Genomic DNA, 15,037 nt, shown 5'->3' with positions numbered 1-15,037 from the left:
TGAAGTTCTTCCATTCTAGACCCGTCGCCTTAACCCAAGCTTCAGGAAAGTTCAGAAATCCCTGAAATTTTTAGCAAAATTTTGTTAGGTGTAAATGGCCTTTTTTTTTCTGGGAAGAGATGACAGCTTAAATCTGGTTGTTATAAGTAGGTTACTGTTCAGTAAAGGTTAAAAAAAAAACAGGTTTGGGGGCACCTGGGTGGCTCAGTGGTTAAAGTCTCTGCCTTCAGCTCAGGTCATGATCTCAGGGTCTGGGATCGAGCCCCGCATCGGGCTCCCTGCTCAGCGGGGAGCCTGCTTCCCCCTCTCTCTCTGCCTGCCTCTCTGCCTACTTGTGATCTTTGTCTGTCAAGTAAATAAATAAAATATTTTTTAAAAAAAAACAAGTTTGGGTGCTTCCCCACTTCCCAGGTGCCCCCTTTTTCCTAAAGAAGGCCATGCTAGTACAGCAGTTGGAGACCAGTTTCTGGAGGGTGAGAGGAGTCCGTGAGTCCACTGACCTTAGTACTTAGAGCCCACCTGGTGCTAACGCAGGCCTGTTCCTAATTCCCCACTTACATGGGTTAGAGCCCCTTTTTCCACCTAAACTCTCACTCCCTTCTCTGTCCTAAGGGTGACGAAAGGATATTTTTTCCCCTGAAATATTTATATTACTTTAGTATATCCTAGAAAGTACCTGTCCTTTCTAGGTCACTGCTAATTATGGTAATAAAGGATTTTTCTGAGTGTGGAATATAACTACATCTTACTCTTTGAAACAGACCTTTGAATATTAATAATCAATTTTTAAAGTTTGGGGTGCCTGGGTGGCTCAGTCGATTAAGTGTCCAACTCTTGATTTCATCTCAGGTTGAATACTCAGGGTGGTAGGGTGAAGCCCCCGCATTGGGCTCTGCACTCAGTGCAGAGTCTGCTTGTCCCCCTCCCTCTCCCTCTGTCTCTCCCCCCACTGTCTCTCTCAAATAAAATCTTTAAAGGTTTTGGAGTTTATAAAATTTTCCACAATGTGCATATTTTAAGGAGAAAAATAATTATTTATCCGTAATCTTACCATTCAGCAATACCCCTACTAACATCTTTTTATGTTGCATTGATTTGGAGATTATACTGTAGGTTTTTTCTTATTAAAATATTATTATTAAATATTACAAATATCTAACGTATCCATTTTCTGGCTCAATTAAGTCCTAGCTATATTAGCTTCAGTGGTTTTGTTTGTTTTTTAGCTTCAGTGTTTTTTAAATAAAATATTAAAAATGTCATTGAGGTCCCTGCATATGTCTCAGTCTCATCCCCTTGACTCCCTCCCTAGCTGGAGATAGTTACTATACTAAATTTTGTGTTTGTCATTTGCAAATTTTTTTTTTAAATTAAAAGATTATTTATTTATTTATTTGGCAGACAGAGATCACACGTAGGCAGAAAGGCAGGCAGAGTGAGAGAGGGGGGAAGCAGGCTCCCTGATGAGCAGAGCCCCCGATGCGGGGCTCGATCCCAGGACCCTGAGATCATGACCTGAGCCGAAGGGAGAGGCTTTAACCCACTGAGCCACCCAGGTGCCCCTGTCATTTGCAAATTTTTTTAGTTATTATTCTGTTTATATATACACACATTACTACTTTCACATGGTTTTTTTTTCTTCCTATAAATTATTTCATTCTGCACACATCATTCTGAAACCTCATGTTTTTTACTTAGCATTCTTTTGTCATTTTAAATGCTCATTTTAGTCCATCGTCTAGATATATCACAGTTTGGTTTTGGGTTTGTTTTTTTTTCCTGCTAATGTACATTTAGGTCATGTTCTCTCTCTCTCTTTTATGAATACTAATTATTCTGCTGCGTTGCTGTGGACATTCTTGTTCATGTTTTCTTATCTAAATATGTAACAGTTTCCCAAGGGTATTTATTTTCAAATGGAATTCCTGGATCTAAACAGTGAGTGCCTCTTTACTCGAGATGCCGGACTGCTCTCCTGTTTCCACTCTCCCCAGCAATGTAGGAGAGTTTCTACATCTTTACAACTAATGTTATACTTGATAGTGTCAGTGGTTTGTGCTTTTGAGAATCTCAGGAAGATGAATTGGTTTTCCTTGTTTTAATTTTGCATTTCGTGATCATTAAGTGAAACTGAACGTTTTCTCTTATGTGTATTGGCTTTGTGGGTTTCCTGTTTTTTAAATTCCCTGATTATATGCTTTATTATTTCCTCTTGGATTCTTGGTCCTTTTTAAAATTGGTATACGTTCTTTACGTATTCAAAATGCTAATATTTTGCAAGTTGTGTATCTATAGTAGTTTATGGTTTGTCTTCTAATGTCTGTATAGACTCTGTCATATGAATGTTCCATAATCTATTCAGTTGTCCCCCCTGTTGTTTCCTATTTGGATTATTTCCGTGAATATTTTGTGTGTTGACTTTTTGAATTTTCTTCTTAAAAAAAATTCAGTGGTGGTGCTGAATTTGACCTGGTCTATTTTGTAGTTAGTGATGAATGTTCGAGACAGTTGGCCAAGTCCAGTTGGTACAGCCTGTGGGTATGAAATAAAGCAGCACTTGTGCTTTTGGCACCTGAATCTGCCATTCTTGGCATCCCTAACACCTGTTCTGACCAATGAACTAACTGTAGAGTGACCTAAATAACTAAAACATTGTCATTTGTGAAAGTGGTTTTGGCACTTGAAGCTGGAGTGTTTTTAATGGAACAAATGTTCAGAGATACAAGAATTTGAGGCAATATAGTACTTATCAAAGGTAGGTCACAGAAACACCAGGCTCACATTGTTTGTAAAGCCAAAGGAGTTCTCTGAGCTGTCATCTGGTGCCATATAACTTAAGAGGTTAAGGCGGGGGATCAGCAGACTTTTTCCGTAAAGGGCCAGACAGTAAATGTTTTGGGCCTTGTGGGCCCCGTGCTCTCCGCTGCATCTGCTCAGCTCTGCCCCTGCGGCACAGCAAGCAGTAGGCACACAGCCTCGCCCCTCATTTCTGTATTGTCCGTGACTGCTTTGGCACTACAGTGGAGGTGTTCCATAGCCTTGCAAAGCCTGGAAGATAGGCTGTCTGGCCCTTCACAGAAAAAGTTTGCAAACTTGGCAATATTGACACTTAGGGCCAGATAATTCCTTGTCATTGTCCCTGGTGGGGACCAAATTGTTCCCTGTTGAGGACTGCTGGTCTAGAGGATTCAGGAAATGCTTCGTTTAGTTGAAGGAACTCCTCCCTCCTTTTTAAATAATTATTCTGCGTAGTGGAGATGTAGCTTTGATTGCTTGCTTAAACTTTCACTCTGATCTCAGTGTTGAGTTAGAAGTGTATGTCAAATGAGCACTTGAATACAGTTGTCCCTAAACTATGAATCAGCTCATACCCTGATATGTGATACATACCGTATCTGGAAGTCTTTCTGATCTGTAGGTAGCTTATCAAATTGAGCAGTACTTAGTCTCCCTGCATTTAGCTTTAACCCACTTATGCCAGATTAGAAATTTGTCCCTTCATTTGTCTGTCATGTGTTCTTTTTTGTCTCTCTCTTTACCGCTGTTGACCTTTGCCAGCTGGCTGGGCCTGAGCCTCTAGTGAGGCAGAATTTACAGCTCACGTGGGTAGATGCGGCAACCAGGATAGCCCAAGGGCAGATGAAATAACATCCAGAATAAGAACACGGCATCTCTCTTGCTCTGTCTTTCACACACAGAGTTCCTCCCCCTCCCCTCTGTATGAAATGAGAAGTAGTATTGATTGGTTTGGTACAGTGTATAAAATATGCATCTAATGGAATGGTATTTTGGGCACTATTAGCAGCATTCGCTCTGCCGAGCCCCAAGATTTTGCCTTCCTCGCCTTTTCTCCTCCCCTTCCTTCTCCTCCTCCTCCTTAGTAGCAGGTTCTTAGCAAATTGCAAGCTTTGCCTCTGGCTTGCTGGATAGCAGTGGAAGCGCAAGCCTTTCCTAGTTTCCAAGGGAGACCGGGTGCTGAGACTGCAGTCTTGCCCAGCAGCCGCTTACCTTTCTTGCTATTCGTCTCCACACATCTTTTGACCTTCATTCTGCTATGCAGGCCTGCGCAAGGAGGTAACAGTCCGTTTTCTTGACGCTCTCTTTGTAAAGGGGGCAGAGGGAAAGAACGGTGGTACGGGGTAAGGCGTATGGGGTTAGCAGAGAATAAATGCTGCCATTAGGTAAAAAGTGTCTCTGAGGTGTGCTGTATCTTGAGCTTGTTCCTGTTCACTGTATCTATAAATATCTTACAGACAGGAGCCCCACCACTACATTATAGGACTTAAAAGCACCCCATGTAAAAAGGCAAAATTAATGTCATAATGCCTCTGAGCGGCACAGAAAAAAAAATGGGAACTTTAATCTTTGGAAATTAAATAAAATCAATTGGTTTTAAACTCAGCTGTCTGACAAACTACATTCTGTTAGGCCAATGTTGTATGAGCTGAATCTGGTTTTCAGGTTTAGGGAGAGAGCTTTGTGATAATGTGTCTTAATTGGATTTTCAGGACTTCTGGAGCTGTGCTTTCCAGGATGGTAGCCAGTGGCCATGAGCAGCTGTGTAGATTTAAGCTAACTAAAAATTAAATAAGATTAAAAATTCATTTCCTCTGTCACACTAGCACGTTTTAGGTGTTTAGTAGTCACACATGACCAGCAACTGCCGTTTTGGACCATGCAGGTATACGACTTTTCCATTATCATACAAAGTTCCATTGGACTCTACTAAAGCAAGTGACCTATAGAATATAGGAAATCTAGTATTTGAGCAGAACCAATGAGTAGGCATTTTAGTGAGAGACTTAGAGACGGTTTGTCCAGAATCAGCGTAAATACGGACTCACTAGGGCTTCAAGTTACATGGGACCTTAAAACTATAGACTTACCCTTCATTTTGTAAGTGGAGAAACTAAGGTACCAAGAAATGAAACGATTCCCTTGAGGTCAAGCATGTAGTTAATGGCAGAACTGAAACTGGAACCCAGGTACGTGTTCTTTCTGCCATACCACAGTGTTAGCATCCCATACCCCATTAGAAATAGCGAGGGAAACTTGAACTCAAGCCTGCCTGCCAGAGCCCTGGCAACTGTAGCATCAACTGCATTCTCTGTCACTTGTGCTTTGTTCATGACAGCTTTATAGCGTGTTGGTGGCAGGCTCTGAAAATGTAAAAATCATTCTTTCCCAAGATAGAGCGTTGATTATGGCATTCTTTTGGGAAACATCAGGGAAAGATAGGGGAAAGTCTAATGCAAGACATCTTTATACACTAATTCATGATATTGCTAGATTTGGAAGAAGAAGTGTCCTGCTCCATAAATCCACATAATTAGGGTACCCTTCACGGTGCTGGGTGGAAGAAACAATTTTCAGTTCGTTGGTGTAATCTAAAAAAAGCTGTACTCGAAGCAGAAGACCACAGTTACAGTCCCTTTAGGCTTGTGACTGAACAGCACTGTGAGCTTAGCAAGTATGTTAATGTTTCCTTAGGCTTATATCGATTCATTTCTAAAACAGGAATTTGTCATCTCTAGTTGCAGTCTTGGAATTAGATGACTTCTTGGAGTCATAGAGTCTTTATCCACGGGTTTATGAATCTGTTAATCCTCTTAAGTTGTCCCCCTCCCCTATAGCTATCTATAGGTGCTTCCAGATTGATACGGAAGCGGTTCTCTTTGGCCTTTCTGGAATACCTTGTCTCTGTTCCTTATAACATAGGATATAGTCCAAGGAATGACAAGCTGTCTTATAAGACCACTAGATATTCTATGATTAATGACCACGACCTTGTGAGTGCCATAAAAGACACATATGGAACATGGTCCTTCCCTGTTTGAAGCTAACCATGTAAGAAACCTCTCTCTCCAGTATAGATTTTGGATACAGGACTCCTTAACTACCGTATTTCAAAAACCAATTTCCTGTTGGTAGATTCCAGACAAAAATTTTATTCTAGGGAAAACAGCTTTGTTCTTGGAGATCATGGAAATTTATCTCTCTTTCAGTCTTCTATCTACAGTAGTTTTATTTTACTCAGAGAGCCCTTTGATCCTTCCTAGGGCATATTTTCAAGGGAATCAACACCTCTTCCAAATGAATTATCCATTTCTGGTAAAAATAATTAAGGGGAACACTTAGATTAGATGGGTTGCCTATTACCGTACACATGGCCTTTCTTTTCCAGTTGCCACTGCTGAGCTTTTACTGCGGCAATGAGAATAATGTCATAGGCGGTGTGGTGTGCCCTGGTGGCAGCAGCAGCGACACTGTGCTGAGTACTGGCTGCGTGCCAGCTCATGTTCTAGGCGCCTTATATGTTTCCTTATTTAATCTTTACAAGAACCCTATCTATACCTGCTGATATCTATCACAGCTGTTAATATCTTCATTGTATAAGAAACTTGGGTTTGAGCGTACTTAAATACTTTATCCAAGGTCATTATCTAGCAAGGAAGTTGAGTCAGGGTTCAAACCCAGGCAATTTGATTCCCACGCCTGCGTATTTTATCACTACACTGTCCTTGTCAGTAGATATGTCAGGTCTTCTGTTATTATTTATTGTGACTTTCTCCAGGTTCACTGGTGATTTGCTAGGCATTCTGCGCAGCTTCTTAAGATAATACCAGCCCATCTGTGGTATATAAAGGGGCACTATGAATTTAGATGCAGAGAGCAAATTATTTTTGTGATGTCATGCTAATTACCTGTAATTATGTGAATTCCACTGATTATGTAACCTCGAAGTCCTAGCAAATACAGAGAAAAATGCTTCCTGCCCTCCAGGAAACATAGTAATAGACAGATAGGGTAATCAAAGGACTTTGGCATTGGAATTCCTTTCTGTGCCGCTGAACTGGGGTTTTAGCCTAGTTTTATCTGGATGTCACAAATATGTAGAGCCATGGTTTCTGACACTTTCTATTGTACTATTTTGTGAGCATAGACCCATCTTCTTTTCCTAGCAATAAGGAATTGTGTAGCACTCAGATTTCCTGAATGGCTCAAATGCTTCTCAGAAAGAGCAAGGTGTGTTGAGCATGGGTTTGGTATAGAAGTCACCAAATTTTTTCTGTAAAAGACCAGATAGTGAATCCTTTAGGCTTTGCAGGCGATTTTGTCTCCACTGCAAATACTAAACTCTGTTGCGTAAAACTTTATTTTACTTACAAAAATATGGCAGGCCAGATTTGGCTCAGGACCAGAGTTTGTTCACTACCTGGTCTAGATTTTAGAAAGTGTAAGGACCTGGGCTCTACTTAAAACTTAGTACGTCCCCAAGGCAACTGTAAGGTGTGTCACTTTTGTGAACCTTGGGATCCACATCTAGGTAAAGGAAAATGAATGGAAGTGTTATTTCCTTCCTCAAAATATTTACAAATTCAAGTATTGGAGTTTTCTGGGTTTTTTAATTTTTCTTTTACAATTTAAATCATAAACCTCTCATATATTGACACAGGTATCAAAATAGTATACATGATATTTACTAAAAAAATACACTAAATACATACATATGTACATATAGTATGTACATATGTACATATAATACATGCATATGTACATAGATAATAATCTAGACATAGATATGGTAGAATGAATGTGGTAGATGTGGTAGAATGAGAATGGATTATTTTCATGTGGTGGAATTTAAGTTTATTTTTGTTTTTCCATTTTTGTCTTCTAATTTTTCTGTGAAAAATATGTATGACTTCAAATATTTAAGACTTCTTACCTACCAGGCCTGTTTTTACCATGTCTCTCAATCAGTAAAACTCTAGAGTATGCAGTGGGAGAAGCCAGTTTGAAGCTCTTTTCTTTTACTGTGGCTCCCATCTAGTATGCAAAGAAAGGTTAACAGTCAGGAATTAAGTATAAGAGTGATTCTCTCTATATTTTGCAGGTAGAAATGACATGTGTGTAGGCCGGTTGGTAACCCAGACAGAATTTCATGGGGAGTTAGTCCTCAATGGTCCAGAGCTTTCCATGTTTGGAGACTTCATTTTTTTCAGTTCACCCAGAAGAGAGGAACATATTAAGGAAGGACTCAAACCTACCAAACTTACAGTGGATTAATACATGTATCAGAATTCCAAATCTACTAATCCATATCAAGGGAAAAAGTAAGACTGTTAAAATACAGCTGGGGGACACCTGGATGGCTCAGTTGGTTAAGCATCTGCCTTCAGCTCAGGTCATAATCCCATGGTCCTGGGTTTGAGCCCCACATCAGCCTCCCCACTGGGCGGGGAATCTGCTTCTCCCTCTCCCTCTGCCTCTCCCCCTGCTTGGACATGCTCTCTCTCTCTCTCTCTCTGTCAAATGAATAAATGAAATCTTTTTAAAAATATGTATAGCTTGGTTGGGGACCTCTGCTTCAGGCTATGGCATATCTTGTATTAGACAAACTCTCCAACTGAGAATAACTAGGAAAACTGGACAAATATTAAAAAGTATCTTTGAAAAAAGTATCTTTGAAGATATTGGAGAGTTATTAAGGAAGTGAAGACTTGAGGGATCAAGATCCTAGAGAGAAATAAATCATAAAGAGGTGAACCCAACAATTGGCTATGCTTTTCCCTTTGAGGCGTTTGCTGATTAATAGAGCTGTAGCTACAAAGCTAAGAACCTGGGCAGGATTTTCAGTAATTGAAGTCTCATGGAGCTGAAGGAACAAAAACTGGAGTTCAGTTAGTGGGGCCCCATATATTCACCTGGGACCACTGAAGAACTACTTTCTAAAGTGAGGACTTACCAGAAATAGACCAGCACTTGCAAACACTGAAGTCTACCTTCCAGTCAGCTCAATCTCAAGGTAGATGAAGGTCATTTGCCTTGGCCCTGTAGTTCTCAGAGTATGGTCTCCAGATCAGAAGCATCACAGAGACCTAATTAGAAATCCAAATTCTTAGACCCTACTCCAGACCCAATGAATCAGGAGATCTAGGGGTGGGGCCTAACAATTTGTATTTCACAAGCCCCCTAAGAAACGCTGATACAGATGGAAGTTTGAGAATCACTTCCTTAACCTAACTGCCAGAGGAAAAGAATAGTCTCTCATTAAAAATGTTTGGCAGTTGACGCTTGCTGGATGCTCAGCCTCTGAGCAGTGATGGGTTCAGTGTTAAATGTGATAAATACTGTATTTTGTATTTTTTAAATTGGAGCTATAATGTGGAAATGGTCCAAAGAAGACAGCTTCCTGTATGCAGTGTGCTTTTTTTTTTTTAAACAAGTAACAACTCCATTTAAGAAACAGTTACTTCTTTGAAGTCATATCAGTGAGAAAGATGTATATGCACTTACAGTTTTCCTAATAAAGACATGTATTCAATGTAAAACAAAATGTGTATTTTTTTTCAGAGATTAGCAGACATACCAAGAAATAAGACTGATTTGCCAAAAGACTAAGAAAAAAAAACAACATGAAACAATACGAGTAGAGCTAGATATTGATGTTATCAAACATGGACTTTAAATTAATTATGGTTAATATGTTCAAGAAAATAGAAGGTGGAGAATTTCAACAGAGAACTGCAGTCTGTTTTAAAAAGAATCAAATAGAAATTCTAGAACCGAAACTTTAAATAACTGTAATTAGAAACTCAACTGGTGAGTTTATAGTAGGCCAGCTGAAGAGAGGATTAGCGAACTAATTAGATGGATGGTAACAAATATCTAGTGCAAGGTGTCCAGCTGGCTCCATTGGAAGGGTGTGCAACTCTGGATCTCAGGGTTGTGAATGCAAGCCCCTTAGTGAGTGTAGAGATTAATTAAATAAATAAAACTTAAAACAGAAAGAAAAAGAAAATAACCCAGAATGAAATTCAGACAGAGATTAGGAAGGGAAATATAGAAAAAGCATAATAAATAAATAGAATATGGCAAATAAGGTCTAACATAAGTAGAATTGGAATGCAGAGGAAAGAAAAAGAAGAATTAGCTGCTTTTTTCCTGGGACACCATTTTTTACTTGAAAGATGACTGGGCAAACTATGGTCCTTTAGACTTAGGTATCTGGCAGACATTTTCTCGAAAATGAATAAAGTGAGCTTGTCACAAAGTTACTTGTTGCCAATTACAAAATAAATTTCAAGGAGAGATTAGAATTTTGGAAAACTTGTATCTGCCATTATGAGTGGTATTATTGACTGCTTACCAATATTGAAGACTGCCCCAAGATCAAAGGTGATATTAAAGAATGATTTTTTATGTTTTATTTTTCTATTTTTTTATTGAGATATAATTGACATGTTGTATTAGTTTTAGGTGTACAACTTAATGATTTAGTAAATATATTACAAAATGATTACTACAATACATTTAGTTAACGTCCATCATCACACATAATTATAATTTTTTCCCTCTTAAGAACTTTTAAAATTACTCTTTTTTTTAATTTTTTTTTAAAATTTATTTGACAGAGATCACAAGTAGACAGGCAGGCAGAGAGAGAGGAGGAAGCAGGCTCCCTGCAGAGTAGAGAGCCCGATGCGGGGCTCGATCCCAGGACCCCGGGATCATGACCTGAGCCGAAGGCAGAGGCTTTAACCCACTGAGCCACCCAGGCGCCCCTAAAATTACTCTTTTAACAACTTTCAAGTATATTATACAGCATTGTTATTTATAGTCACCATACTGTACGTTATATACCCAGGGCTTACTAATCTTATAAATGAAATTTCATGCCTTTTGAGCACCTTGACCTACTTTGCCCAGCCACAGATCAGTTCTCCATTTCTATGAGTTTATGTTTTTTTAAGATTTCACGTATAAGTGAGATTAGATTTTTTTCCCTCTTATTTTGTATGAGTTCTTTATCTGTTTTTGTTATTAACCTTACCAGATACATGATTTGCCAATGTTTTCTTCCATCTGTAGGTTGCCTTTTCTTGTTGATGGTTTGCTTTGCTATGCAGGAGCCTTTTAGTTTGATATAGCCCCACTTTATTTTCGCTTTTGTTGCCTTTGCATTTGGTGTCAAATCCAAAAAAATCATTATCAGGGCAATGTCAAGGAGCTTACCCCTATGTTACAGAATGTGATTTATAAAATTATTATTTTATAATGCAATGTGTCAACATTTGGAAGATCTGCACCAGTGTTTTCCAAATGACCGATGTGCAATGACCCAAGTTCGTGCAGGGGTAAGAAGGTCCATTCAAAATGCAAGATAGACCAATAGATTTCAATATAACAATATGAACAGTCTGTTAACACCGTTTCAGATTCCACTTGCTACTAACCATTTTTTTCTTTCTTTTTTCTGCTACTAACCTTTGAGAAACTGCCATTTGTGTTTTAGTATATAGTTTTAAAGAAGAATATCCATAATTATCTAAAAAGGCTATTATAATACTACCGGCTTTACCAACTACAAACCTGTGAAAGACTGTATATTCTTTATATATTTTAATTGAAACACCATTATACAACATATTGAATAAAGTGTGAATGAAGATCTGATTATCTTCTACTAAGCCAGTGTTAAAGAAAATTATAAAAATGTAATACAACACCCTTACTAAAATCTTTTGTTTTAGATAATAGTTATTGTTCATAAAAGCTAAGTTATTGATGTAACTTTCTGTAATAGGGCTATTATTTTTAAATGCATTAGTGCATATTTTTAAAGTTGATCAGTTTTAATTTCTGCTAAGGTAAATATGAATAGATACACATAAACAAAAGCCCTTTGGGGGGTCTTCAGTAATTTTTAAAAATGTAAAAGGGTGGCATCTAGGTGGCTTAGTCAGTTAAGCATCTTCCTTCAGCTCAGGTCATGATCCCAGGGTCCTGGGATCAAGCCCCACATCTGGCTCCATGCTCAGTAGGGAGTCTGCTTCTCCCTCTTCCTCTGCCCTTCCCTCTTGCACACTCTCTCTTTCAAATAAATAAATAAATAAAATCTTTTTAAAAATTTAGGGGCACCTGGGTGGCTCAGTTGGTTAAGCATCTGCCTTTGACTTAGGTAATGATCTCAGGGTCCTGGGATCGAGCCCCACATCAGGCTCCCTGCTGAATGGGAAGCCTATTTCTCACTCTGCCTGCCGCTCTCCCCTGTTAGTGCTCTCTCTGTCAAATAAGTAAAATCTTAAAAATATATATAGATATAGATATATAGATATAGATATAATGTAAAAGGACCCTGAGACCAAAAAATTAAAGTATCATTGCTACAGATACTAAAATGACAGTTAAAATATACAAGAGTTAAATAAATAAAATATGCAAGAATATTATGAATAATTTTGTGCCACTAGATATAAGAATATTAAGTTCTTTGAAAAATAAATATTACCAAAACAGAAAAATCTGACTAGGCCTAAGTCAATTAAAGAAATTGAACCCCTTATTTAAAACCCTCCCATAAAGAACACTTTAAATCCAGATGGCTTCATTGGTGCACTTTACTAATTGTTTAAGAAGGAAACAGCCTTAATCTTATACAAATTCTTACAGAAAATAGACAAGGAGAAAACACTTCCCAACTTGTATGATCTTATTTCTAGAGCTGACCAGGTTATTATAAGAAGGGAAAATTACAGGCCGATTTCTCTAATAAACGTGGATGGAGAAATCCTAAACTAAACAATACTGAATCTATATAAAAGTAAGTCTATGTAGGGGTCTCTGGCTAGCTCAGTTAGTAGAGTGTGCAACTCGTGATCTCAGAGTTATGAGTTCAAACCCCATGTTGTGTATAGAGCTTACTTAAAAAAATAATAAAATAATATTTCTTTCAAAAAAAGATACATCATGGCCAACTTGAGCTTATCCTAAGAATCCAATGTTACTTTATCATTCAAAAATTATTCAGTGCAATTCACCATATTAACAGAAAAAAGAAGGAAAATGATAATAATCTCAGTATATGGGGAAGAAAACCATGTGATAAGTTCAACACATACTAATGATTAAAAAACAGAACCAATAACAACAAAACCCTCTTAGCCTACTTCCTACTGGAATGGAAAGGAGTTGATTGAACTTGAGAAGCAGTGTCTACAGAAATCTTGCAGTAGACATCAGAGTGATAAAATGCTGAATGCTTTGTCTCTGAAGGCAAGAACAAAGCATGGAAACTTGCTATCATCACTCCTTTTCAACATATCCTGGAGGCTCTAGCCAGAGCATTAAAGCAAGAAAAGAAAGAAAGAAAAATTGTAAGGATGTTGGAAGAAGAAATGAAATTCTCATTTTATAGATGACATGATTCTGCTTGAACAGTAATACATTTACAAGTAATGTCTTGTTTTCACTGATAGCATTTCTATCATTTTGATTCTGCCTAAGTTCATTCTAAGAGTGTAGAAATCACCATAGTATGTAGAAGTACCTTGTCATTCCCCATTCCCCAAGTTCATGCAACAGAGGTCTCTTACTTCTGCTATGACTTTTTCTAATCTACAGATCATATCTGACTCCTGTACGGGATGAGGAAGCAGAGTCCTTACGAAAAGCACGCTCCAGACAAGCTCGGCAGACTCGAAGGTCTACCCAAGTGAGTGTGGCCTTCTTTTTTCTGTCATTTTGTCTATCTTCCTTTCGTTCTGTTGGCAGAATGATTAAAAAATCGTAAGACAAGTTCCTTACTCCAGCCACTGTTGTAAAAGTTTTCACCTGTGTTAAATCTTATACCATGTAGTATCGGATGTATTTATAGCTCCATCTGCCCACTCTCACTTTTATTTCTCTAGGCTCAGAGCAGGTTTATCTCCTTTCCTTCACAAGACTAATCATTCCATTTGTATTTAAGAGGCCACATCTGAAGAATCCCTAAAGGAGAAGGGTTTGGCAGTTCCTCAAAATGTTATCTGTACAGTTATCATAGGACCCAGCAATTCTACTCTTAGGTATATAGTCAAGAGAAATGAAAACATATGTCCACACAAAAACTTGTACATAGGGGTGCCTGGGTGGCTCAGTCAGTTGGGCGGCTGCCTTCAGCTCAGGTCATGATCCCGGGGTTCTGGGATCAAGCCCCGCATCGGGCTTCTTGCTCAGTGGGGAGCCTGCTTCTCCCCTGCCTGCCATTCCCCCTGCTTGTGCTTGCTGTCTGTCTCTCTTGCTTGCTTGCTCTGTCAAATAAATAAATAAATAAATAAAAGAAACTTGTACATAGATGTTTATATAACAGCATTATTCACAATAGCCCAAATTCAGTGTCATCTCTGAACTCTGGCCAGAGTTTACTTGCTGTATAGACCAACTCATGTGGAGTTTACAAGCTTGCTGTAGAGTTGAGTCCTGGGCCCCCAGCAGCACCAAGGGTTAGCATTGTGCGGCTGGGTGTGCCTCAGCTATCCTCAGCAGGTGTAGGAGTTGTGGGCATAGGCTGAGCCATCAAGCAAACCAAGTAAATTAAGCAGTTAGCATAATTGGGGAAAAAAGAAAACAAATTTCCAACAACAAAGGAATGGATAAACAAAATATTATAGATCTGTACAATAGAATATTATTTGGCAATGAAATGATACATGCTAATGCTACAATGTGCAGGAACCTTGAGAAAACATTATGTTAAGTGAAAGAAACAAGACACGATTCCATTGATATGAAAAGATCCAGAATAGGCAAAGCCAGAGAAATAGAAAAAATTAGTGGAGCACCTGGGTGTCTCAGTCAGTTAAGCATCCAACTCTTGGTTTCGGCTCAGGTCATGGTCTCAGGGTCATGCATCAGGCTCCATGCTGGCCATGGAGCCTACTTAAAATTCTCTTCCTCTCCCTCTGATCCTCCCCCAACCTCACTCTCACTCGCTGTCTCTCTTTAAAAAAAAGAAAAAAAGGAAGAAAAGAAAAGAAAATAGGTTAGTGGTTGCCAGGGTGGGAGAGAGGAAGGAATGGGAGTGACTGCTGATGGATAGGAGTTTCTTTTTGGGGTGATGAAATGTTCTGAAATGAGGCGATGATGATGGTTGCGGAACTCTGAACATGCTAAAACCACTGAATTGTGTACAGGCATCCCACATTTTATTATGCTTTGCAGATACTGCTTTTGTTTTTTTTTTAACAAATTGGAAGTTCAGAGTTCAGTGGCA

General features: G+C 38.7%; 1 protein-coding gene across 7 annotated transcripts in view; it reads left to right on the top strand.

The window, feature by feature from the left end:
* PPP1R12B (protein phosphatase 1 regulatory subunit 12B) overlaps nt 1-15,037 on the top strand; it is a 212,752-nt gene that overhangs the window by 109,504 nt on the left and 88,211 nt on the right. For all 7 annotated transcript variants that reach the window (XR_013968008.1, XR_013968009.1, XR_013968010.1 and 4 more), the window contains one exon: nt 13,408-13,498. Coding sequence is in view for 4 of the 7 variants with exons in the window: in XM_080824314.1 (XP_080680440.1) it covers nt 13,408-13,498 (91 nt within the window). In the remaining 3 variants the exon portion in view is untranslated. The remainder of the gene's footprint in view (nt 1-13,407; nt 13,499-15,037) is intronic.

The sequence above is a fragment of the Martes martes genome (genome assembly GCF_963455335.1).
Source record: "Martes martes genome assembly, chromosome: 15".
Lineage (NCBI taxonomy): Eukaryota > Metazoa > Chordata > Mammalia > Carnivora > Mustelidae > Martes > Martes martes.
This window is presented reverse-complemented; position numbering and strand designations above follow the sequence as displayed.